Source organism: Bos indicus, chromosome 20, assembly GCF_029378745.1.
Source record: "Bos indicus isolate NIAB-ARS_2022 breed Sahiwal x Tharparkar chromosome 20, NIAB-ARS_B.indTharparkar_mat_pri_1.0, whole genome shotgun sequence".
Classification (NCBI taxonomy): domain Eukaryota; kingdom Metazoa; phylum Chordata; class Mammalia; order Artiodactyla; family Bovidae; genus Bos; species Bos indicus.
This window is the reverse complement of record NC_091779.1, coordinates 65,281,886-65,309,484: the sequence shown is the minus strand read 5'-3', so window position 1 is coordinate 65,309,484 and position 27,599 is coordinate 65,281,886. Positions and strand designations below refer to the sequence as shown.

Below are 27,599 nucleotides of genomic sequence, written 5' to 3'. Positions count from 1 at the left end.
CTCAGCACGTGGCTGCCAGTCGGCTTCCTCTGGGCTTAAAATTTTGATGAATTCTTAAGACTTTATAGCCTCGAGGGAAGAAATGAGTTAGCAAGCACACCAAGTCCAGGTTTCCTTCTCCATTACCTGTGTGATTTCAGCTTGAGTTATCATCATGTGTAACTCACGATGAACTCTCTTATGAGCTATTTTTCTTAAATTCTAGAAGTGTCAAGCCACGATTTATTTTCTTTGTCCGGTAGCCATGTGCTGGGGCAGGGGAAATTTCCCCTCTACCCTTCTTGAGTTCTTCGGGCTGACCTAAGACAGATGAACAGGAGGAAAAATACAAATTTAGAGAACTCATAGAAATAGGACCTAAGAAGTTGCAAGGAGGGCAGTTTTTGTGTTTAGACAAAGAAACAATACATTTGTGAGGAACTGAGGAGACAAATTCAGGCTTGGGCGCTTAATTATGAAGACTCTAAACAGAGTTTGAACTTGGCTGTTTAGTGCCTCTGTCCTTTCCAACTCTTTGCAACCCCATGGACTGTAGCTCGCCAAGCTCCTCTGTCCATGGAATTTTCCAGGCGAAAACACTGAAGTGGGTAGCTGTTCCATTCTCTAGGGGATCTTCCTGACCGAGGGACTGAACCTGGGTCTCCTGCACTGCCAGCAGCCTCTTTACCACTGAGCCACATTTGGGGTAGTGAATTTAAAAAGTAACAAGGTTTGTTTACAGGGATCTTTCTGTCCTGAACTGCCTGTCTCTGCCATTAAGGATTCTCCACCTCCTTGCTCAGGGAGTGCAAGTAACTTTAATTCAAAATAACCAGGGTGTCACTGCAGTGCGTCTTGGGGAGTCTGCTCTGAGCCCCAACAGTTACATCTGAGATCCTGAACCAGCGTCACTGTTTTTAGCTAATATTTGACGCCATTCTCTCCAAAGACACACCTGTTAGTGAAACTTAGGTTAGAGAAAATCTCCAGTCTGAGTACAAAGAATGCATTTTCTAAAGACAACGATAAAACTTAAGTAGTGCAGTGAGAGAGAGCCTGCCTGCCAATGCAAGAAACACAAGAGATGAGGATTTGGTCCCTGGGTTGGGACGATCCCCTGGAGAAGGAAGTGGAAACCCACTCCAGTATTCCTGCCTGGAGAATCCCATGGACAGAGGAACCTGGCGGGCTGCAGTCCATGGCGTCACACGGCTGATTGATGGAGCACGCACAGACAACAAAATTAGCTCCCAGATCGGGTGTGTAGCAAATGAACAGTCCAGCAAACTTCAGCAGAGATCACTTGCGTTCCTGAGTTTTTACCACAGTCTTTTCATTCGAGTCACTTGTAGTAAAATTCTAGCAGTGTGACAGCCCTCCAGCTTTTTGCCGTGATGACTTTGCTGTGCCGTTTGCTGCTTGCATCTTTCGTTTGTATCTGAGGAAGCTGAGGACATTGCTTTATGAGCAGAATGAGAATTAGTTCAGCTCTGTTCTTTCTCTTTCCTCATTTATTATCCCTTCCCTGAAAAGTTGATGCCCTGCAGAAATGATGGGGCCATCTCCTGGTACCAGCTGCATCGGTGCCCAAGGGGACCGTTAGTGTTTGAGGGCAGGTGCACTATTTAAATGGTATTATCTGCAGGGTTTTGACTATGGAGGCTTTTCTCTGGAGACTTGATTTTTCAGGATAAATAAGCATAAATTTGAACACCTACCTCCACGCCGGGGAGTCTTTGGATCACCTCTCCAAGCCAGCCACTTGACTTTGCATTCAGAGCAGAGAAAAAGCAAATACTCATTTCAGGATACAGTCCTGTGTTCATGATGGAAGTGTCAAGCAGTGTCTTCCAGAAATCTCCTCTGTTCCTTCCCTGCTCAAGGAATGCCTTCTGGTATCCTCTGGGCTTTGCTCTGTGCCCCAGGTGGTCTGGGCTGCCCCTCTGGTAGTCTGCATGAAGGGTGAGAAGAGGCTGAGGGCTGTCCACAGCATCGGGCACTGTGAGGCTCGCCCCAAGACCGAGTTTGCTTTGAAGTTCAGGTCTCCACGTTCCACACAATTAGGAAAAAGGATTAGTCTCCCCATCAAAAAAATCGTGGAGGAATCAGTCATGCCTGGAGACACCACCATGTGTCATGGAACCCCTCCCCGCCACTGGCTGGTGCTGGGATTTCTTGCTGTGCTTAGTTACATGTTGTCTCTTATTCTGGATGGTCAAGGAGAGCGCTACCCACTGGCTGCCTCCACGGATTCAAATCCCGGCTCCACCACCAGCTTGATGTGAGATACGTAGCAAGTCCCCAAACCAGTTTATCTTCAGTTTCCTCTTGATAAAACTGAGGAAATTAATAATACCTACATCCTTGCTGTGGGGAAGACTTAAGCGAGATAATGGTTACAAATTGCTTAGAACTGGAATTGATATGTGAAAATTAGTCAATTACTATGGGGGAAAGAACCTTGAATTAAGAGCGCAGAAACTGCATGGAGACAACCTAGATGTCCATCAACAGATGAATGGATGAATAAGATGGGATGTGTGTGTGTGTGTGTGTGTGTGTGTGTGTGCGCGTGCACACAGTGGAACACTACTCAGCTATAAAAAGGAATGACATGATGCCATTTGCAGCAACATGGATGCACTTAGAGATTACCACATTAAGTGAAGTGAGTCAGAGACAAATATCATATGACATCACTCGTATGTGGAATCTAAAATATGACACAAATGAATCTATCTACAAATCAGAAACAGACTCACAGACATGGAGAACAGCCTTGTGGTTGCCAAGGGAGGCGGAAGAGGGATGGGTTGGGAGTTTGGGATTAGCAGATGCAAACTATTATATTTAGAATAAAGCAACAAAGTCCTACTGTATAGCATAGGGAGCTGTATTTGATATCTTGTGATAAACCATAATGGAAAAAAATATATAAAAAAGTATATACCTATCACTTCAGTTCAGTTCAGTTGCTCAATTCTGTCTGACTCTTTGTGACCCCATGGACTAAAGCATGCCAGGTATGTGTTTAACTAAATCATTTTGCTGTACAGTATAAACTAATGCAACTTGTAAATCAACTATACTTCAATAAAATAAACAAAAAACATAGCAACTGCATTCAAGTAGTTCTGGCATTTCCTGGAAGAATAGGAAGTTCATTTCTGTGTAAAAGAGAGGTCTGTTCTTCAATTAACAATTCTGAGTGTCCCAAACATGAACTTTCAGAGCTTTTCCTGAGACCAGACTTACTAGCAACATTGGAGGGCCTGGGCTCCCCCGCAGAGCTCCACAGCCTCCAGTCTCCCCTTCACCTCTCCCCACCTCTATTACACGCACATGTCTCATACACTCGAACATCCATCCTTAGACCGAGCCGCCTCCTCCAGACTAGCATCTCGAGCTGCTGAGGGATTAAACTGAGTGAACCCACCGTCTCACCACCATCAAGGAGGAGCCAGACCTGCACCCCAGCAGACACACTCCCATGCTCTCTCAGTCCTTTTCATGGTTGATGTTATGAACATCACTGTGTGACACAGCGCTGCCAACATTCTTAAGTGTGGGAGCGCTTGTCAGCCTGATGAAAGCCCAGTGCTTTGCATCCGGTGAGAACAAGCACTTGGGAGAACAGGAACAGTTAGCCTGTAACATGACACCTGCAGCCAGTAGAAAGGGTGAATTCTCACAACTTCAGCCTTTCCTTGCTGCTGCTGCTGCTAAGTCGCTTCAGTGGTGTCCAACTCTGTGTGACCCCATAGACGGAAGCCCACCAGGCTCCCCCGTCCCTGGGATTCTCCAGGCAAGAACACTGGAGTGGGTTGCCATTTCCTTCTCCAATGCATGAAAGTGAAAAGTGAAAGTGAAGTCGCTCAGTCGCGTCCGACTCTCAGTGACCCTATGGACTGCAGCCCACCAGGCTCCTTTGTCCATGGGATTTTCCAGGCAAGAGTACTGGAGTGGGGTGCCATTGCCTTCTCCACGGCCTTTCCTTAGGGGGAGAAATATCTTTTAGAGAAGTGTTCCCTGGTTTTTACAACTGAAGAGAAGCATCTGATCCTAGATGGGGAAGTTCCTGCCCTGGGTAATTCCTACCCCACTTAATACAACTCCAAGCTGCCTCTGTGCAAAGAAGTAAAGAAATTTCAGTGAAATTGCCCCAAATCAGAATAGCCGTGAAAATCACGTGCACTCAAGGACCAAGCACATGGGTTGGTGTGCACGCCCTTCAGTGTTGCATCTGTCCAAAGAGCTCGGGGCAGCTGTGGCACAAATCACCCCCAGATTGAAGGAGCAGGCAATGATAATGCCAAAGAGACCTTGTATTTCTCCAGTACAGATGAGCTTCCATTTTGCATCTTACGTGCAACTCAGGCTCAGAGCAGCCTCTTGCTGGGACACTGCTGGTCCCCAGAGCAATTGGAAATGAAATGGTATGCCCCACACTGGCTCTTAAAGCTTGTGCTCAGAAGAAGCACACATTATGCCCTTCACAGGTCACTGGTCAGACCAAGCCATGTGGCCAAGCTTATGGTCAGAGGAGCAAGGAAAGAAAGGGCCAACACGTATTTCAGAACAGCGATTGAGTGACTGTGACTGTTGTGTGTATATAGCTACATTGTTATCTGGTCATCTGTGGTGTACAGTTTCATCGACGGATTGCACTTGGATGTCACAGTATTCCATTTTACTCCCTGCAATATTTAGCATTTATCAACTGGGGGAGTTTTGCAGAAACTGACACCACTGGCATTAATATGTCTCCAGTCAATAATGCATTTAATATAGTTGATCTCACATATTTGTCTCTATCTTCTTATCATCTCCTCTGTCAGCATCTCCATCTTTACTTCTTCTCAGAAGAAATCACCTAGCCCCCTGTACACCCTGAGTTTCTCTTTTCCCCAGAATCCAGGAAAGGGGTCAGTCTTCACACAGTGTCTTTTCTTTTTCTGCATTTTCTTCAATCAGCTTTGCCTGTTTCAGGCTGGAGGGTATTCCTTGCATATAGGCAGATGACCTTGGAGGGGCAAATCAGACCAGAGTCATTGTTAATCTGGAGCATTTACTTTTTCACTTTTTAGTGTGTGGGTGTGGAGGTCTGTTTGCACGATGAGCTCCCCTTTGGGTGTTTTCATAGCCCTGGTGTTGAGCTGTGACATCTCGGGCCTCATGGGAGCAGCGGCCTTGGAGACACATATGAAACTCATAGACCATCCTGCCGTATTGCTGTGGGTGCCCGTGTGTCCTGCTGCCTGGTCGGGGAACAGAGCTGTGCCTCTTATCTCAGGACCTCCATAGTCTCCCACCCAAGGATTGAAGGCTTTCTACATTATGAACGGTGTTTCTTCCACTGAAAATGTTAGTTGTTCAGTCACGTCTGACTCTTTGCAACCCTTTGGACTGTAGAGTGCTAGGCTCCTCGGTCCATGGGATTCTCCAGGCAAGAACACTGGAGTGGGTTGCCATTCCCTTCTCCAGGGGATCTTCCTGACCCAGGAATCAAACCCTGGTCTCCTGCACTGCAGGCAGATTCTTTACTGTCTGAGCCACCAGGAAGACCCCCTAGAGGCTCCGTATTAAAGAATTAAATTGATGGTTAGCAGTTTGAATTTAAAAGTATCAATTTACTGCCACCTGTGACTGAAAACACACTTTATAACTTGACTTTAGCCTTGTGTTCTCTAACTCCTCCTCGCTGGAGAGTAATCACATGTAAGTGATCATTTCTTTCCTTCCATCTTTTGTTACTGATGTGCTCTGTAAAAGCACCCCAGCTGTCTTAATCCTTCTGCTGAGCTTACAAATTAGCCAGTAGGATGAGAAATCAGTGACCATAAAGTTGGAAGATGCAAATTTCATCAGGTCTTGACTCCCTAGTGAGTACCACCTCCCTCTACTCGCTCTGAGACAACGTTTTATCTATTTTGCACCCCCCCCCGCCCCTTTTTGGTCAAAAGTGTTTAAATTTAAATAGAATTTAATATAGCCAGGGTTTATAAAATGAGACAACAATATAGGAATGCAACGAAAGGCCTTGATGGTTTTGTAAAAGGGAACAGTGACTTGTCAAAGGGCATATTGATTTTCATCTGCTCAAAGCATTTCGGCCTCCCTACACTGTGTAACAAGCACGCTGACTTGCCCTCTGCACACAAACGCTGGCCGTTCACACGGCACACCATAGCCCCTCGCCATTCTCTGTCCTCTTGCAGTTCAGTGAAGTGACCCTTCACGGAAGGGTTTCTCTGTCAAGAGGCCTCTCCTTTCCCGCAGTGCTTCTTAACCGTCTTGGCTGTGGTCTGCGGTTGTGAGCACTGGTCTCTTTTTCTTTGTGTTTGAGTCTGAAACAGTAAGAGGCAAATTCTAGGAAGAAACCTCTTGTGGTTCCATAAAATTCGAGGAATTTACAGGGACCTGCAGACCTTCAACTCACCAAGTCTAACAGATATTTTTTTAAACAACTAAATTGAGGCTCCCAAGGCTGGAGGGATTTAACTGAGGTCATGTAGGTCGTGGTAGAGAAAGAACATGAGCTCAGATCTATGTGGACTTGGGTGCTGTCTCTACTAGGCAGTGCTGGATTTCATCATGCATAAATATGACAACTGATTTTATTGTAAAAATCAAAGTTAGATAAAGCAAGACCTTTCAAATAATAAGTAGTAACTGTGTTCTGATTGATTCCTGTAAAGCAAGATTCCTAAGGCTGGAATCTGAAGAGAAACGAACTAAATTGAATAGCAAGAAAAAGCAGTAATGGCAGCTGTTATTACACCTTAGTATATACCTAGACAGAGTATTACAGAGCAGACACATCACTTTGCTGACAAAGGTCCGTCTAGTCAAAGCTGTGGTTTTTGCAGTACTCATGTACGGATGTGTGAGGTGGACCGTGAGAAAGGCTGAGCACCGAAGAAGTGATGCTTTCAAATTGTGCTGCTGGAGAAGACTCCTGAAAGTCCTTTGGACTGCAAGGTGATCAAACTAGTCAATCCTAAAGGAAATCGGTCCTGAATATTCATTAAGGACTGATGCTGAAGCTGAAACTCCGATCCTTTGGCCACCTGATGCAGAGAGTTTCCATGGTGTTGCAGAGTCAGACATGACTTAGCGACTGAGCAAAAACTATACCTTAACTTCAGAAGTGTGCAGGTGAGAGAGGCTGGTGGCAATAACAGATGGTTTTTCACTGAGACTTGCACACGTGAAGCTGGCTGCAAGAGAAGGTATATCTGGGGAAAATACTGACACAGATACACACCTCTGGTGGGAGCTTTCCAAGTACAGAGGCTTCATGTTTGATTCTAAATGGATACCTGATCCTTTCATGCTGCAGGTCAATACTGAATGGCAGCATATCAGCATATCTCTTCAGTACCTCTTGTAACACAGTAGCTGCTTAGGGATCTGGTGTCTGTTTATGCCAGTGACTACTTTTTGTTGGGAAGAGAAAATGTGTAACTTATTCCTTCAATGAAAGGAATGAATACAATAGAAGGATTAATATATCGAATTGGTTTGCCATCCTGAGTTAACTGAATGGCATTTAAAATAAGAACTAGATAGAAATAAGAATTTTGAAAGAGGAAAAAAATTTTGATTCTTATGAAAGAGCAAGTCCTTGTCATCCTCCTTTCCGAAAATGCAGCAGTTTTAAACATTTATCACATGCATGGTTTAAAGAAGAAACAGGATATAATGTACATCAATATATGATAGCTCAGAATTTAAGCATACATCATCTTTGCTAAAATTGGATTTTCCTGTCAACTGAAATAATCTCAAAAATGGCATAAAAACGTAAAGTTAAATATCTGCTTTGTTTCATTATGTTAGAAACAATTTGGAGTTGGAGAATGTCTTGAATTTTGATCAATAGTACATTGAAATTTACAAACTCTGTAGCTTTCTACATGGCATAATTTAAAAGTACACATTCTCAGAAAAAAATATGAATTTAATGAATATTAGTTAGAGGCTTAATAAAAAGATGTGTTAAAATGAAACTCTCAAACTATGGCTGACCTATTCACTGGATAATCTTTGAGTAGGCTGGAATTAGCCAAATTCTCTGTCACTCGACAGTCTTTTCTAAAAAGAGAAAGAAATAGTGATGGTGTACATCAATCAGTTCTGTGACGACTTGATTTTCCAAAAATCCCCTTAAGGAGTTTCTCCAGTGTATTTGGAGATAATGTAGCTAAGTCATATCCGGCATATTAAGCACTTAAGTTTGTGTGTTGCTTTCAGATAATTTGGCAGGGCACACAGCTACATTATCAAAAAGCTGAAATATTAATGGAAATATTAACCTTGTCAGATTATGAGTTGAGTTGAAATTTATCATGTGTGCCATAATATTGGGCTTTCCTTTTAGAGCACAGCACTTTATAAGGGAAGAAAGACGTATTTAAAAGTGACTTGATTCAGAATGTTCAAGTACAGACTTTCATTTAAGGCTTACCCCTTTATCCAATGCTGTGATGACCAAGAGGATGTGTGCAGACCCCAGAACACGAATTGCTGTCCATCAGGGGCACCAGAATCACATGATAATTGAGAAGACTTGGGTTCTTTTCTTTTTTGCTGGTAGGCTGTTACCAACATCTTTATTCCACTCTAACTTCACAAAGATTCTTTAACACACACACACAAAGAAAAATTTGGTTTACATAACATATGGAGTTGATTTCCTGTATTTTTCAAACTACCTATAAAAAGCCAGTCATCTGTCTACACGTGGGACTAAATTAAAGTCCATGATTTACATTTGGTCATTAAATGAAGCTAAGGGCATGAAAGAGAATTACTTTGTTTAATTCATCTTTTTTGTTCATGGAATCTGTCCTTTAGGGAAGGCTGACTCTGTGGTCTTGGGGGTTTGCATGTGTGCTAAATTGCTTCAGTTGTGTCCAACTCTGTGTGACCCTATAGACTATAGCCCACCAGGCTTCTCTGTCCATGGGACTCTCCAGGCAAGAATACTGGGGTGGGCTGCCATGTCCTCCTCCAGGGGATCTTCCCAACCTAGGGATCGAACTTGTGACTCCTGCATCTCCTGCATTTCAGGCAGACTCTACCACTGAGCCATCTGGGAAGCCCCTTGGGGTTTAGTTTCTGCCTACAAAATGTAGGCAGAAAACGAAAAAACAGTGAAAGAAGTGAAGCCATTCAGTCGTGTCCAACTCTTTGCAACCCCATGGACTGTAGCCTACCAGGTCCTCCATCCATGGGATTCTCCAGGCAAGAATACTAGAATGGGTTGCCATTTCCTTCTCCAGGAGATCTTCCTGACCCAGGGATTGAACCCTGGTCTCCCACATTATACGCAGAGCCTTTACCATCTGAGCCACTAGGAAGTCCTGGTGGAAACGAAGTCCAGGCAGAAAATGAAGGTGCTTGCGAAAGTCTCAGTTAGGTTTACCCTGAGCAACACTCAGACGAGGATGTGAGTTTGGACATTTAGTTGGATGTGGTTTCAGGTGGCCGAGTGAGGGAGTGTGTCAGGGAGGATCCAGCTCCAGCTATTGAAAGGGGTAGCTGGCAACGGGGGCTCAATCCATCTGGAGACCCTTGGAGGGAAGAGTAGAAGATGCTCAGGTCTGCCCACCGAGGGGTGTGGATGTGGGAGCTGAGATATTTATCTACCAATCACTTCCTCATTGGTTGAGGCACAGGAAATTGTAGATTTAGAAAGGACCAGGCTGCAGGCAACCTCCAAGGAATGGAGAGGGAATATGGTTAGGATGCCAACAATATAGGCTCTGGAACCATGACTGGAAATTAATGTAAACCATGGGAGAATCGACTGATATCTTTAAATTCAACAGAAGACTGTGCTGAGTCCACAGGGACACACAAGTTATCCTCATAAGGTGATAATGCAGAAGGATGTCAACTGAGATTTGCAACCTGGTACACTTTGATTTTTCTTAGCCCTTGACTCATCCGTCATCCAACAGAAAATACAAAGCTGGTTATAATCTAATTAAGCCGATCACCAGACATCTCTGTAGACACAGATTCCACTGAGATTTCTAAATAGATAGCCTAGACCAGATTCATAATCTATTATATCCTACATGCCAGCATTTTTTGTCACTGTTTTAGAAGTTAACAAATCTGTGTTCAGGGTCTGCTTGCTTTATGATAGAGATGCAATGGCATCTCTCACTCAGTAGAAGAATTGATGCTTTTGAGCTGTGGTGTTGGAGAAGACTCTTGAGAGTCCCTTGGACTGCAAGGAGATCCAACCAGTCCATCCTAAAGGAAATCAGTCCTGAATATTCTTTGGAAGGACTGATGCTGAAGCTGAAACTCCAATACTTTGGCTACCTGATACAAAGAACTGACTCATTGGAAAAGACTCTGATGCTGGGAAAGATTGAACGCAGGAGGAGAAGAGGACAACAGAATATGAGATGGTTGGATGGTATCACTGACACGATGGACATGAGTTTGAGTAAGCTCCAGGGAAGCCTGGCGTGCTGCAGTCCCTGGAGTTGCAAAGAGTCGGACACAACTGAGCGACTGAACTGAACTGACTGACTCAGTAAAGAATCTGCCTGCAATGCAGGAGACGTGAGTTCTATCCCTGGGTAAGGAAGAATCTCTGGAGAAGGGAATGGCAACCCACTCCAGTATTCTTGCCTGGAGAATCCCATGGACAGAGGAGCCTGGCAAGGTCCATTGGGTCGCAAAAGAGTCGGACATGACTGAGCAACTAACACACAGCAACATGCCTCCTTTGTCTCCCGTCTCATCGTGCCTTAGAGGATGACCAGATGAGTCTTCTGACTTTGTTGACATCAATAACACAGTTTTCTCACTGGATTTTCTCTATTTGTTTAAATAGATTTTGAACATTATGAATACTTCATACAATTTTGACCTCACATACAATCATCCAATACAGTGATCAGTAAATAGAGAAACAGAGGCCATCCCATACAGACTTACTCAGTACTCACAGTGTGCTCAGTAGCTACCAAAAATGGAGTTGAGTGAAGGCAACATTAGCATAGCTTGGTTCCAAACTTGAAGAAGCAAAGTCTATCATCTAAGTACTTCCTTGGATGTATCACATATTTTGTGACTTTCAGACTTCCCAAATGTCTAACCATATGGTTGGTCATGGAAGCCAAAATGTAGAAAAAAGAAAGTAAGAGGCAATTACATGTATTTGATGGGTAGGTAGCAAAAGACAAATAGATGATGGAATAGCTCTACTTTGTAGTAAGATTCAAAAGGTAGTAAAGTGCCATTTATTTTAAAAATAAATCCCAGTACCTTTTCACTGGGTTCTGAGATAATAGAGGGATCAAATTTGTAGAGACACTAGATCATCAGCCAAATGTTTTGAACTCTCAATTTGCATGTAACAAGGATACAGGTTTTATTCTAAGTTTTAAAATATGGACATCCATTTTTCATGTCATTGGAAAAGACCCTGATGCTGGGAAAAATCGAGGGCAGGAGGAGAAGGGGATGACAGAGGATGAGAGGGTTGGATGGCATCAGCGACTCAATGGACATGACTTTGAGCAAGCCCCAGGAGATGGTGCTGAACAGGGAAGCCTGACGTGCTGTAGTCCATGGGGTTGCAAAGAGTTGGACACAACTGAGCAACTGAACAACATTTTTCACATTATTAGTAATTTCTTGGTATTCTGAGTTCCAAGTGGCTCCATTTCTCTGGGGTCACTTGTTCTATTAACAAACCAAAACCTGACTTGATTTCTTCTATTATTGAGCTCAGTTATTCTCTATCCTCCTGCTGTTGCTCATCTTGGCCCTTGTCTGCATACTGAGAGGTCTCACAGTTGGACAGGGTTCCTGCTCTTTCAAAATTTTGCTTTAGTCCAAAATTGGAATTCACCTCCTCACCTTTAAGCTAACATGATGCTGTTGTATTGTTAGGTCATTAGTGAAAATTGGAGAATAATGGAAGGAAATTCAAGCTCAGAATAGGGATCAAATCAAAATGTGACTTCAAGTGGTTGCCGGTGTTTACCAATGGTTTTCCAACCAGGAGACACTTTGAGTATTCCCTTTCTCCTTTAGTGCAACCTGCTGATGTGAAGATGGGGAGAGGCAGTCATTCTTTCTCCCAGTGTCTTTGTCTGCCAAAGACAAAAACCCAAAATAATCAATGCCTTGCTTTGCGGAATAGTCAAATTTCCCTTTGGGTGAATATCGCTGACCCAGATCTTGCCCAGGCCTGGTATTGATGACCAAGAAGGTCATTAATCTGATCTTAAAACATACGCCCTGCCTACCCAGGTCTCCATAAGCAGTACCAATGATGAACACAGGTTTTGAGATGAGATTTCTGTTTATTGTGCCCCAGACAAAATGTACTGCAGGGCATTCATGCATTCAGCAAATAACTACAGAGAAAATGCTACTTTCCAGGAACTCCTCTAGGAGTTGAGAAATCAAACAAAAAAAAGCCCCCCACTTAACTACCGTTCACATCACCCGTCTCTGTGAGTGCAAGGAACCATATAAAGGGTTATGTTGCCAATGTCCATAGTAAAATCTAGTGATATTGCTACCCCTCCAAAAAAAATTTTTTTTCTAAAAAATATGGGGACCTCTAAATCCTTTTCCCCTAAGACTGAAATATCTACACTCTTTTTCTGATATTGATATAGCATACAAAGAGAGCTCCTGGAAGCATGTGGTGCATGGCAGGGGCTCCTGCTCTGTTAGTTCCCCTGTGTTTTCCAAGGTATGTGGATTCCTCTAAACACCAGCCTGTCCTAGTCTCATCTGACAGCTGTGCTATTAGGGACACTGTCTCCGTCATCTTTGCATTTATCATTAGTGCTCATCAAGAGTCTGGCATTCAGTGGGCAGTGATGGATGTTTCCTGATTGGGTGAATGAAGGAAGGAGAGAACAGATGACCGACACTCAGATATGCCAGTTCATGGAGAGACGCCCCTGACCACACACTGAGGCCCCGCACAGGCCCACATGGAGTCTCCTGTTGACTTTGCATCTGTGTTTTCCTGGAGCAGGCTGGGGATAGGCTGTGGTGAGGGCCATTTCATCTTCATCAAGATGTACTTCTGGCCTCCCCTCTGCTCCATCATGAAAGTTCCCCAAAGTTCCAAACTGATGTGCTGTGTGGGTGGATCCAGGGACAAACATGTGGACCAGTGAATCTGGGGGCAAAGCCCGCTTCCCCCACCCTCCTCTACTCTCTCAGCACTTTGTGCACAAAGAAATTTGTTAGAAAACGTGGAAGAAGAGAAAATCTTTTGCTCTACAGATGCTCATCTATATACACTGAATATCACTAGCTAAACCCACAATACCTGAGGAATATATGGTGTTTTCTATAATAGATTTATGTTTAAAGTACTCTAGAGTAAATACCAACTTTCAAAGACTGACCTTCTGTGATACTTCTTCACAAAAAAAAAAATACAATTTCCTTCAAGGGAATGAAAAAGTGCCACTCTAAGCATAATAAATGCATATTAACATATGTATAATATTGCATGCTATCATGTACAGGATTTACTAAATTTAAAGACTAAAAATGTAAGAAAGGCTCATGTTTTCACTTCTTTGTGACCCACCTATAGTTGCTCATAGATGACATTTTCTCAGAGACTAATATTTCTGACTCTGTTTTTACAATAGTTCAGAATCACGAAAAAGGATTGCACAATCACCACAGAGGAAATGAAATATTTGAAAACGTGTGACTGTCTTATTTAGGAAATGTGGAATATTGCTTGACTTTCAAAAGTGCGATACAGCTTGTACTTTATCTTTCAAGCGAACGAGTAGGCGAAAATGAGAGTCTTCTATCTCCGACTGACCACTACTTTCTGGCATCTTCGTATTATCTCCGTTTCACTCCTTTAAAATCACAATAGATAAATAATATCCTTGGGGAAATAACTACGCCTTCCTTTTCTTTGCACACTGCAGAACACATGCTTAGAACTCAATAAATAATCTAATAACACACTCTGACCTTGGAAAATCGGATTTTTTTTTAACATGTATTTCTAGACTCTGTATTTGAACTTGTTAGAGTCTTCAGATTGGCCCCGCTCGGGCCCCGTGATGGTTTCGCTCGGCCCTTGCTGTGACCCCGGTGGTGTGACCTCTCTCCTTCTTCCTTCCAACCTGGCTTCAGGAGCGGCTGCTGCTGTCCCTGCTGCCGGCACACATAGCCATGGAGATGAAAGCGGAGATCATCCAGAGGCTGCAGGGCCCCAAAGCCGGCCAGATGGAGAACACCAACAACTTCCACAACCTCTACGTCAAGCGGCACACCAACGTCAGGTACGCGGCGCCGTCCTCCCTCCTCGGCGAGGCTGGGGAGCCCGACGCCAGGTGGCGGATGTAGGTCACCGGAAGTGCCCATCTTACAGCGTCACGTGCCCTTGGGGGCTGTTCATCTTGGCGCAAAGCATAGTGTCCACTCCACCTACCTGTGTGTGAGGGCGTCTGTCGTTCAGATAAGAAACAGACCCTTCTACTTGTGGCATTTTGGAACCAGCCGTTACAAAGGGGAGAGAAGTGGCCGGTGGGGCCTTCATTCTGGGAACTCTCGGGTCGGATCTCACTGTGTCCCAGGCACCCAGGACTCTGTATGTCAGTAAGATTAGGGAATTGGTGGGCTCTAGGCACAAGGACTGGTTCCTCAAGATGGGCTTGGCAGGGGCAGGGCTCGAGGAGCTAGCACTTTCCAGGGCGGCTGAGTATCCTGCTGTCCATCAGGAATGCCGTAGGGGGGGAGGCGGTGGGGGGGGGCTGGAGGGGGACGTCTCTGGGTATGGCCAGTACCCAGCATCATAGGTGATGGCGTGCACCCTAATCAAATTACGGTGAAAGTTACAGCTTGTCCAGGAGTGGCAGTCATAGATGCTTCGCAGGGAGCCATTCCTGGAATCTTAGTAACTGGAAAACTAACAAGGGGTTGTGGTCAGAAGGGAGGTCGTGTAAGGCCTCTTCTCCTCTGAGCTCTGGACGGGAGCCAGGTGGGCCCTCACTTCAGTCTGGGGTGGGTGCTCCGTCTCATGCTCCCCATCGTCTCTGGCCCCTCCAGACTAGGCACTCTGGTCCTCACCATTCTCCATGCCCACCTGTTTCTGATCCCAGTTCTCTGGAGGCCTGTCCTTCTATCTGTTCCATTGTGTTACAGTGGTGCTTGCTCTTCTGGCTGGGTTATCTCAGTGAGTAACCTGTGCCTGCCTCATTCATCAGGTTACTCCTTTAGTTGTCAGGGTTACTCGCCCCTCCATTCAACAGTTTATTAACAACAATCACAAGCAAAACTGAAATTGTGTAGCTCATCATCTAGAATCAAAATCAGGGTGTTTGCCCCCAACTCCAGACTTTTTCCATTGCATGTTGCTGCCTTGGGTCTAATCACTTCAGGTCAAGGATTTCTGAAATTGATTAATAAGAAAGAAATTTAACTGTAGCTTAAAATAAAAGTGAAAATGTTAGTCACTTAGTCGTGTCTGACTCTGTGCGACCCTATGAACTGTAGCCGGCCAGGCTCCTCAGCCCATGGAGTTCTCCAGGCAAGAATACTGGAGTCGGTTGCCATTCCCTTCTCCGAGGGATCTTCCCGACCCAAGGATCAAAGCCAGGTCTCCCATATTGCAGGTGGATTCTTTACCATCTGAGCCACCAGGGAACCCCTAACTGTAGCTTGAATGCATTGCTAAGACAAATCTCAATTTGACACATGATTTTAGAAACAGGTGTGGCCCAAGCACACAAAGAGCTAATATACAATAAAAAATGTATATTGAGAGGAAGATAACAGAAAAAAGTTGCATATCAATGAGGAATCAGAAGTAAATATTTTTAAGTCCCCATCATTTTTTGGAATAATAGGAAAGAACTATGGGTGTATATGTATATACATCTGTGTGTGTGAGTGTGTATAAACACAGAGAGAACATTCATACATATTAATGAGTGAAATTATTTAAAACACTAGCTTCCTTTAGGTTTTTAAGCATTTTGCCTACATGATTAAAGAAAAAAAAATTTATAGTATCTGATAAGTTGTATTTTACTAGAAATTGCTCTTTCTAGCCTTCAGTTCAGTTCAGTCTCTCAGTCATGTCTGACTCTTTGGGACCCCATGAATCACAGCATGCCAGGCCTCCCTGTCCATCACCAACTCCCGGAGTTCACTCAGACTCACGTCCATCGAGTCAGTGATGCCATCCAGCCATCTCATCCTCTGTCGTCCCCTTCTCCTCCTGCCCCCAATCCCTCCCAGCATCAGAGTCTTTTCCAGTGAGTCAACTCTTCACATGAGGTGGCCAAAGTATTGGAGTTTCAGCTTTAGCATCAGTCCTTCCAATGAACACCCAGGACTGAGCTCCTTTAGAATAGACTGGTTGGATCTCCTTGCAGTCCAAGGGGCTCTCAAGAGTCTTCTCCAACACCACAGTTCAAAAGCATCAATTCTTTGGTGCTCAGCTTTCTTCACAGTCCAACTCTCACATCCATACATGACCACTGGAAAAACCATAGCCTTGACTAGACAGACCTCAATTGTCTGAAAATCAGGAATGGCCCTTCCATCTCCTACAATATTTTTAAGACACTTATTGGTATTCAAAATGTGTAAAAATAAATATTAATATGTCTGTATATAAAGAGGATCACAGACTCTAAGTAGTTGTGATATAGTCCAGGAACACTAGACCTGCAAAAATAACATGACATGACCAATTTCAGGCAGTTGATAAATAATCTGCATAATACCTGTATTATCGATTTCTATGTAACAAATTACTCCAAAACTTAGTGGATTTAAAGAACAATAGACATCTCACAGTTTCTGTGGGCTGGAGTTTTGGAGCATCTTAAATGGTTCTGGCGCAGACTTCCCCATAAGGCTTCAGGCTGCTGGGGGATCTGCTCCCAATGTGGCTTCTCACCTGGTGAGCAGGTTAACTTCATGTTGGCTGAAGGCCTCAGATCTTCACCACTGGACCTCTTCACAGGTTCTTGAGTGTCCTCACAATATGGCTGCTTGCTTCCCCAGAGGGAAGGATCCAAGAGAGAGCCGGGTGGAAGTTGCTGTATCTTTTATGAAAGGTCATTTCTTGCTATTCCTACAGTATTCTATTAGTTACACAAGTCACTCCTACCCGTTATGGGGAGGAACAATACAAGGGAGGCGAGGATGACTGAGGCCATCTTGGAAGCCAGGTACCACACAGTCTAAGGCAAAGGGTTGGTGAAGCAGCTTCGGCTGCCTTCAGAGATTGTATACAATATGTTTGCAGTATTTAATCAAATTTAAATTCAGAAAATATATTTGGCGTCCTAAAGAAAAGTGTTAATGTTAGTTGCTCAGTGGTGTCTGACTCTGTGACCCTTAGACCGTAGCCCACCTGCTTTCCCCCAAGTCCATGGAATTTTCCAAGCAAGAATACTGGAAAGGCTTGCCATTCCTTTCTCCAGAGGATCTTCCCAACTCATGGATCAAACCTGAGTCTCCTGCATTGCAGGCAGTCTTTACAGTCTGAGCCACGAGGGAAGCTCCTAAAGTAAATACATAACTTAAAACTTAAAAATACAGAAACTTAAATGTCATGTAGTACCAATTAATTTTAAAAGAAATCTGAAACCTATGGCCTTTTCATCCTGAGGCAGGATGTGGGCATGGGTATACAAATATCTGAGTTCCTGCTTTTGGTTCTGTGGGGTGTATACCCAGCAGTGGGATTGCCAGTTCATCCAGTAATTCTGTGTTTCATTTTTTTTTAAAGAAACATCATACTCTTTTCCATAGTGCCTGTGCCATTTTACATTTCCCCTAGCGTACTTACCAGTTCTAATTTCTATACATCCTCAGCAGCACTTGTTATTTTCTTTAAAAAGAAAAAAAAGATATCCCAATGAGTGTTAATTGGCAGTTATTTTTGTTTCATGGCCCATCTTAAACCATACCATATGTATTACCTGAAACTCAAATTCCCAGCAGCAATTTTAGGCTTCTTTATTAGGTCCTTGGGGCTTCCCAGGTGGTACAGTGGTAAAGAATCCACCTGGCAAGTCAGGAAATACAAGAGAAGTGGGTTCAGCCCCTGGGTGGGCAAGATCCCCTGGAGGAGGACGTGGCAACCCACTCCAGTATTCTTGCCTGGAGAATCCCATGGACAGAGGAGCCTGGTGGGCTGCAGTCCCTGGGGTCTGAGTCAGACACAACTGAACACAGTGCACATATTAGGTCTTTATATAAAACATAAGCACGTTCTATGTAGGTAAAGTTGTAATGCACACACAGGTGTTGTGTTCTTCTATCCTGATTCATCAAGGTTAGCTTGATGCACACAAAACTCTAAGGAATCTCGCATTTGCCCCCCAGCCTATACTTGCCATGAGGGGAAGCTGTGCTGTCACTTCCTTAGTGACTGTGTCCCAGATTCTTCACCACCCCTCAGTTCAGTTCAGTTCAGTCGCTGAGTTGTGTCCAACCCTTTGTGACCACATGGACCACAGCACGCCAGGCCTCCCTGTCCATTGCCAACTCCTGGAGTTTGCTCAGACTTATGTCCATTGAGTCGGTGATGCCATCCAACCATCTCATCCTCTGTCGTCCCCTTCTCCTCCTGCCTTCAATCTTTCCCAGCATCAGGGTCTTTTCCAATGAGTCAGCTCTTCGCATCAGGTAGTCAAAGTACTGGAGTTTCAGCTTCAGCATCAGTCCTTCCAATGAACACCCAGGACTGAGCTCCTTTAGGATGGACTGGTTTGATATCCTTGCAGTCCAAGGGACTCTCAAGAGTCTTCTCCAACACCACAGTTCAAAAGCATCGATTCTTCGGCGCTCAGCTCACCACCCCTACGACTCTGTTTTATGGCATTCTACTGTTTGCCTTTATTGTACTTGTTATTACTGTAACTGGACATTAGCTGGCATCCTTCCTTGTTTAATGCTTCCCCCAAACTCAGCTCTGAGCTTTAGGAAGATGCATCTCCTTTCCTGGAAGATAGTAAAGAACCCAAAATTTTGTCTTTCAATCAGAATTTATTGATGTCTTTCAATCAGGATTTAACTTTTATGATTTTGCTTCTTCTACTTAGGAATGCTTACAATACAAAATCACGTACATGTTTACACCCGTGGCGGATTCATGCTGATGTACGGCAAAACCAATACAATAGTGTAAAGTAATTAGCCTCCAATTAAAGTCAATAAATTTTAAAAATAAATAAATTAATAAAATCACGTAACAGTTCAAACAGAAACATACTCCTTTGATATCAGAATTATGACACTGTAACGAACTGTCAGGATGAAGACCACATAAGCCAGAATGGGAAGGAGAGGCTGGCCCTGAGAGGAGAAATGTTGTCAGTAAGAATGGACTAGAATAGAGAAAGTGTATCACAAGGCTTTCTTCCCCGATCTTAATTATAAAAATGTAACATCAAAAAAATTAATGGGAAAGTTTAGCAACATGTTTATGTATTCCATACCCAGGGGAATGATGTTTTGCAAAAATATAAAGCGTAAGAAATCATCCTCTTTTAATGGGAAAGACTACCATTGCTTTCTTAGCGAATATAAACTTGCAAATATGGCACCCACTGGTTTGTTCCCACAGTATCCTCTATGCGGACATTGTTGGGTTCACCCGTCTGGCCAGTGACTGCTCCCCTGGAGAGCTCGTCCATATGCTGAATGAACTCTTTGGAAAGTTCGATCAAATTGCAAAGGTGAGTATTAGTGATTGCTTTCTATTTTGAGGGTATATAAAATTGGGGCTTCCCTTTTCTTGATCCTTACCAGGTTTTTGCCTCTTCATAAAAGCATCCTTTAGGAATCTTATTTATAGATTTGTTGGATTTATTTGCCATTGATAAGTCTCAGACCTACATTGGGAAAGAGAAATGCTGTGGCATATAATTAGCATATGCCTTCGTTTATTTTTAAGACTCTGGCTTATATATAATTCAGCACACATACAATAAATACATTCAAGATAACAAGACTTGATTTGCACATCTCTCTGCACTGTGCTGTTCTTAGCTTCTCTTTTTAGGCATTTTGATGTCGATGAGTTGGAAACGTAATTTCCTCTCCAGTTGTAACCTTTACATATTCACAGTGTTAAGCGGCATGCTGGGAAAATCCTGAAGACAGGATGCATCCCTTCTTCCTAAGGCCTTATTTACTGCTGTCTCATTTTCATCCATTGGCCTTTGTGCCACTTGCAGAAATGTAAGCTCAGTATTCACTGTTCATATGCTCATTTGTGGGGAGTTTCATAGAGAAGAAATGATGACAGCTGATTTAAAACCATACCAGATCTCACTCCAGACTTATTTATTGGAACAATTAAGATTTCTGGTGGGAATATTGGTGTTTTTTCTTGCTTGCTAGCCCTCTATTTCTGTCTCATAAAATGTTCCTGGCCTTAATTTTTGTCTTTGAGTGGTTCCCAACAAAAATCCTTTATTATGCTTATCAAAATGTATTTTTATACATTAGGAAGAGTTAGTTCCAAGTTTAGTTCATGGTGAAATTTCCCTTACACTTAAACAACAGAGAACATTCCAGCCAAGCTCCTAGGCACAAATCTGGCTTTCAGATGTTCAGAGTCACTCCTGGGTCAAGCTCCCCATGAGATGCCTTATGTTGCCCAACTGACCATGACAAATCTCACTGGGGATTCTAAAAAATTCACTGAGAGTACAGCTCTGTTTCCTTCCTTTACCAAATCAAAGGAAAAGGTTGAGTTGGGGTTGAGAGGGCTCATCTTTAGAAAAAAAAAAGAAAGAAAACAATGTCTTGACTATATTCTCCATGAAGGAGCAGCCAGTTGTCTATGTTGCCAGTTATTGGTTCCTTGTGACCTAAGGGGGGAAAAGGAAATACTTGTCAATGAATGATTATTAAACCAAATAAACACATAGAGAGATTATCTGTTAAAAAATAATATCTTAAAAGTTTGAGTTAATAAAAGGTCATTTCTGCTGCACTGCCTGGTGACATGTCAGGAAGAAACTTTCCAATCTTGGCCAGTGACAGCAGGGTTCTGGTGTTCTGATGGCATTTTCCCTGCATGCAAGGCTGTGTCCAAATTACTTCTCTTTAAAAGGACACCAATCATACTGGATTAGGGGCCCACCCTACTCCTGTATGGAGAAGGAAATGGTAACTCACTCCAGTATTCTTGCCTGGAAAATTCCATGGACAGAAGAGGCTGGTGGGCTACAGTCTATGGGGTCACACTGAGCAAGAAACACTTTCTACTCTGGTATGACCTTATCTTAACTAATTACATCTACAATAACCCTCAGTTCAGTTCAGTCACTCAGTCGTGTCTGACTCTTTGTGACCCCATGAATCCCAGCACGCCAGGCCTCCCTGTCCATCACCAACTTCCAGAGTTCACTCAGACTCACATCCATCGAGTCAGTGATGCCATCCAGCCATCTCATCCTCTGTCGTCCCCTTCTCCTCTTGCCCCCAATCCCTCCCAGCATCAGAGTCTTTTCCAATGAGTCAACTCTTCACATGAGGTGGCCAAAGTACTGGAGTTTCAGCTTTAGCATCAGTCCTTCCAAAGAAATCCCAGGGCTGATCTCCTTCAGAATGGACTGGTTGGATCTCCTTGCAGTCCAAGGGACTCTCAAGAGTCTTCTCCAACACCACAGTTCAAAAGCATCAATTCTTCGGCACTCAGCTTTCTTCACAGTCCAACTCACATCCATACATGACCACTGGAAAAACCATAGCCTTGACTAGATGGACCTTTGTTGGCAAAGTAATGTCTCTGCTTTTGAATATGCTATCTAGGTTGGCCATAACTTTTCTTCTAAGGAGTAAGCGTCTTTTAATTTCATGGCTGCACTACTGCCAAATAAAGTCACGTTTACAGGTACCAGGGGTTAGGATTTCAGCATATGAATTGGAGGAGGACAGAGTTTATATCACATAGAAGAGGTAATTGGTATGATTTCCTGCTCCTGTCTGATGATTATAACAAAGGAACGTCCAGGCAATATCAGTCTGGACTAGGATAGCTTGGTCCATGCATTGTTGGTCACAGGGGCAGCGTGCTTTGGATATCAGTTCATGTTTCATAGTTCAGATCATGGAGTCAGAGAGCTTTGTAAGCAAACAGCTCAGTCCATTGAGTGAATGCTATGGAAAGCACAGTAGTTTACATTAAGGAACTCAACATCATTGCTCATCCACTGTGATATTTTATCCACTTTAATGAGATATAGTTGGCATACAAAAAGCTGTACATATTTAATATACATGCAACTTATCGAACTTTAGGGACACACCCTTGAAACCATCACTACAATCTATGCCATAAACATCTATTACCTACAGATCTTCACTTTGCCCTTTTAATTTATTATTATTATCATTATCATCATTGTATTATTATTTTGTGATTAAATACTTAACATCAACCTTTGCAGCCTGTGGTTAGGTATACAGTATAGTATTATTAGCTATAGACACTGTGCTGTCCAGTAGATCTCTAGGACTTACTTATCATGCGTAACTGGAACTTTTACTTTGACCTTTTCCTTTGACCAACACCTCCCCATTTCCCCCTCTCCCAGGCCTGGAAACCAGCATTCCACACTCGGTTTCTGAGTTTAACAATGAGATTCCTCATATAAGTGGTATCATGTGACATTTGCCATTCTGTATCTGGCCTATTTCACTTTATTGTTGTTCAGTCACTCAGTCGTGTCCAACTCTTTGCAACCTCATGGACGATAGCATACCAGGCTTCCCTGTCCATCACCAGCTCCTGGAGTTTGCTCAAACTCATGTCCGTTGAGTCAGTGATGCCATCCAACCATCTTATCCTTTGTCGTCCCCTTCTCCTTCCTTCAATCTTTCCCAGCATCAGGGTCTTTTCTAATGAGTTGGCTCTTTGCATCAGGTGGCCAAAGTTCTGGAGTTTCAGCTTCAGCATTAGTCCTTCCAATAAATATTCACGACTAATTTCCTTTAGGATTGACTGGTTTGATCTCCTTGCAGCCCAAGGGACTCTCAAGAGTCTTCTCCAACACCACAGTTCAAAAACTCAAAGAAGGCTGAGCGCTGAAGAATTTATTTCAATTAACAAATCAAATTCAACAGCACATTAAAAAAATCATATACCATGACCAAATGGGATTTATCTCTAGGATGCAAGTTGGATGGCATAGCAAATCAATTGATGAGATATATATATATATATATATATATATATATATACATACATACTGCATTAACATAATGAAGGATAAAAAACACATGTTCATCTCAATCAATTGCAGAAAAAGCATTTGACAAAACTGAACACCCTTTTATCATTAAAAACTCTCAACTAATAAGAAGGAACTCAGCTCAACACAATAAAGCTATATATGAAAAGCCCACTGTGAACATCATATTCAGCAGTGAAAAACTGAAAGCTTTTCTTCTAAGACTGGGGAGAAGACAAGGACACCTGCTCTATCCAGTTCATTTCAACATAGTGCTGGAAGTTCTTGACACAGGCCTTAGGCAAGAAAAAGAAATGCATTCAAGTCAAAAAAGTAGTAAAATTATTACTTTTTGCATATTATATGACCTTATATGTAGAAAACTTTAGAGTCCACAAAAATTTGTTGTTGGTGGTGGTTGGTGGTTTAGTTGTGAAGTCATGTCTGACTCTTGCAACCCCATGGACTGTAGCCCACCAGGCTCCTCTGTCCATGGGATTCTCCAGGCAAGAATACTGGAGTGGGTTCCCATTTCCTTCTCCAGGAGATCGTCCCAACACTGGGCTTGAACCCGGGTCTCTTGCCTTGCAGGCAGATTCTTTACCAACTGAGCTAGGAGGGAAGCATAAAAATCTGTTAGTACTAATAAACTCAGTAAAGTTGCAGGATACAAAATATGTGTACAATAATCTGTTGTGTTTCTATACACTAACAATGAAGTATCTCAAAAGAAAATCAAGGAAACAATTCCATGTACATTATCATCAAAAAGAATGAAAAACTTAGGGATAAACTTAACGAAACAGACTGTGTACTCAGTCGTGTCTGATTCTTTGCGACCCCATCAACTGTAGCCCATAAGGCTCCTCTGGCCATGGGATTTTTACCAGCAAGAATACTGGAGTGGGTAGTCATTTCCTGCTCCGGGGAGTCTTCCTGACCAGGGATCAAACCCACGTCTTCTACGCCTCCTGCATTGGCAGCAGTTCTTTACCACTGCACCGCCTGAGCAGCCCTAAGCAAGCACGTGAATGACTTACACACCAAAAACTATAACACACTGATGAAAGAAATATAAATAGACACAAGTAAGTAGGAAGATACTCCGTATTCACGGATTGGAAGAATTAATGTTGTTAAAATAATACCCAAAGCTATCTACAAATTCAATGCAATCCCGATCAAAATCCCAATGTGGTTTTTACAGAAATAGAAAAAAATCAATCCTAAAATTTATATAGAATCACAAGAGACCACAGATATCCAAAGCAATTTTGAGCAAGAAGAACGAAGCTAGAGGCTTCAAAATTCCTGATTTCAAAATATCTTCCAGCTACAACAATTCAAACCAGTAGGATACTAAGAACAGACATATAGAGCAACAGAACACAATAGAGAGACCAGAAATAATCCCATGTAACTGGTCTTTGATAAGGGTACCAAGAATTCACTGTTATTAATCTTACTGCTTCTAGACTCAGAATACATATTTAGGAAGTGAAAGTCGCTTAGTCGTGTCCGACTCTTTGCAACCCCATACTATACAGTCCATGGAATTCTCTAGGCCAGAATACTGAAATGGATAGCCTTTCCCTTCTCCAGGGGATCTTCCCAACCCAGGGATCGCACCCAGGCCTCCCACATTGAAGGCAGGTTCTTTACCAGCTCAGCCACCAAGGAAATCCAAGAATACTGGAATGGGTAGCCTATCCCTTCTCCAGGGGATCTTCCCAACCCAGGAATCGAAGAAGGGTCTCCTGCGCTGCAGGCAGATTCTTAACCAACTGTGCTATCAGGGAGGTAAACCTGATTAATAAACAATGTTTTTCCTTTTTATTATATAAAATTGCTATCAAGATTTATTAACACATCCTCTACAGTGCTGTAGATAAGCATGAAAGTACACAAGCTCTCTATGAGACAGGGAAAGAAACATGCAAAAACCTTCAATAAATCTAATGCATGCTTTAAGGACAAAAAGATCTTATGTTCATTTTATTATTTCAAATATTTTCAGTTTATCCATAAGCCTGTGGGTTAAGAAGGGGAAAAAATCTGTGTTTGGTACTTCTTTATGTATTTAAATTTGAGTGAAGAGTCTATAAGCTAGTTGAAAAGGTTAGAAATGGATGTAGGATTGATTCATATGAATGAAATTGATCTTGATATTGTAATATAAATACAGCCCAGCCACGAAAAATGAGTTCGTCTAACTTGATATTAAAATGGTTTAACCTAAGGGCAGAATTAAGTTTTAAATCACTTGGCAATGTTGAATGGTGGCTCATTATACTGCATTACACTGTAGTGATGTTTATCAGAAGCTACATGTCTGCAGGTAAGAATTTGCTTCAGCTTTGAAAGAAGTGAGGAAAACCATGAATGTAGTAGGAAATGACATACAATTCTAATTCCAGTTGAGTTCTGATCACCATTTTCTATCCTGAAAGATTCTGCTCTGCACAGAACGCTTCATTTCACTGTCAGTATTTGAGGATGTTCAGACTATAAAGCATGGGCCTATCTTCACATTTCTCTGCTAAGTGTAATTCATTCCAAAATATTCTCTCAGCCTTCCCCTCCCACTCCTTACCATCATCCTTCCTGCTTTGGCAGAGGGGTGTGTGGGTGAGGGTGGCTTAATCTTGATGGGCAATTAAGAGAAATTGAACTAGTTTACGGCTTCTCAGGTTGGCACGGTGGTAAAGAATCCACCTGCCAATGCAGGAGATGCAAGACACAAGGGTTCAATCCGTGGGTCGTGACGATCCCCTATGGAGGAGGGCATGGTAACCCACTCGAGTATTCTTGCCTGGAGAACCCCATGGACAGAGGAGCCTGGCGGGCTACAGTCCATAGGGTCTCAAAGAGCTGGACATGAGTGAAGCCACTTAGCACACAAGCAATGCAGTTGAAATTCTGTGACTTCTTCTTTCAGGAGAATGAATGCATGAGAATAAAAATTTTAGGAGACTGCTACTACTGTGTGTCCGGACTGCCTATATCTCTCCCTAACCATGCCAAGAATTGTGTGAAAATGGGACTGGATATGTGTGAAGCCATAAAGTAAGTGTGATGAGTAGTAAGAGCCTTTTAAACTGCATAATACATTTTCATTGTCGGTCTTACAACTGTTTCTGGTTTTTTGTCTACTGAAACTGTATACGTGATTGTTCGTTTACACAGAAACGGGCAAAGACTCATTTATTGGCATGTGAGAACTCAGTCCAGAGTCAGGCTCTGTGTTTTGTATTGTTGTTATTCATCTTATTTTACAGGAACATGGTGTTAGAAATCTATGGGAAGGGGCTGTGTCATTAATTTCAAAGATAATTTCTTTGTAAACAATTGAAAAGTCTCTTCCAATCTTAAGGGACAATTTTGTACTCTTAATGTCTGTCTTGATTTTTGACAAGGACATATAAATTGTAAGAGAGAAAGTAGTTTTTACCACCAGACTGCAATGAAGAGGAGAATCTAGCCCAGAATAACTCCATCTAGTCAAACACACTCAGCTCTGTGAATTTAGTTTCAGTTTTTATCCGTAATAATTTTCCGCTTTGTATCTATAGTTTCTTTCATTGTAAGATTTGTAGAGAATATTTGCTTACAAAGAATAATGGTATCATTACAGCTGACAAGTGTAGTGTGAAAATGTGAGCTACAAAGTGAATTTTCACTGCTGATACCGCATACTTCTCTATAAGTGCCTTCACAGAAGCCCTGATAGTCTTATAAATGATAAAAAGCTCTTGTTTGTTGATTGTTTGATTGAAAACTTTGAGTTTAAGGGTTTTTTGGTAGGGGATTGCCTATTTTTGGTCAAGTGATTTTCTCTTCTCCTCCGCATATTTTTGTTCTAAATGGGATGGGAATTATGTGCTTGATGTTCGAATTCCTTTTCTCGGGGTTGGGGTAACTGGGATGTTAAGTGAGAAAGCAACAAATCAAGTTAGTTGTCACTGTGTTTAGCCCACTGTGGTGTTGGCCGTGGGCTGAAATGGACTGAGAGGTTTGACGGTGGGTTTCCAGTGCTTTCCAGGGAAGGATGATGACACCTCCAGCCTCAGCAGAGTCTGCGGACCTGAATGTCCAGACTCACTAGCTCAGCAGTGTCGGGGCCGCTACGTGGCAGTCAGGACTGGGTGGGCAGAGACATAGGGAAGAAAGGAGGGAAGAGTCGAGACAGCAGAGGTGGGCAGTGTGGCCTCAGCTTGCCACCTGAGGTACTTTGTATGGGAATTAGCCGTCCCCCCTGCTTCTCCCCCAAAATAAATCATCTGTCTTCTTGGAGGTATAAGAAAAAAAAAAGCTTTTCAACTGTATTCTAAAAATCATTAACTATTCAAGACATTACAGGTCTAGATGTAAGTGCATTCA

The 27,599-nt window shown here is 42.8% G+C and overlaps 1 protein-coding gene across 1 annotated transcript in view; it reads left to right on the top strand.

The window, feature by feature from the left end:
- ADCY2 (adenylate cyclase 2) overlaps positions 1 to 27,599 on the top strand; it is a 452,864-nt gene that overhangs the window by 291,407 nt on the left and 133,858 nt on the right. The window contains exons 5-7 of the mRNA XM_070774872.1: positions 14,146 to 14,294; positions 19,601 to 19,712; positions 26,158 to 26,285. Coding sequence (XP_070630973.1) covers positions 14,146 to 14,294; positions 19,601 to 19,712; positions 26,158 to 26,285 — 389 coding nt within the window. The remainder of the gene's footprint in view (positions 1 to 14,145; positions 14,295 to 19,600; positions 19,713 to 26,157; positions 26,286 to 27,599) is intronic.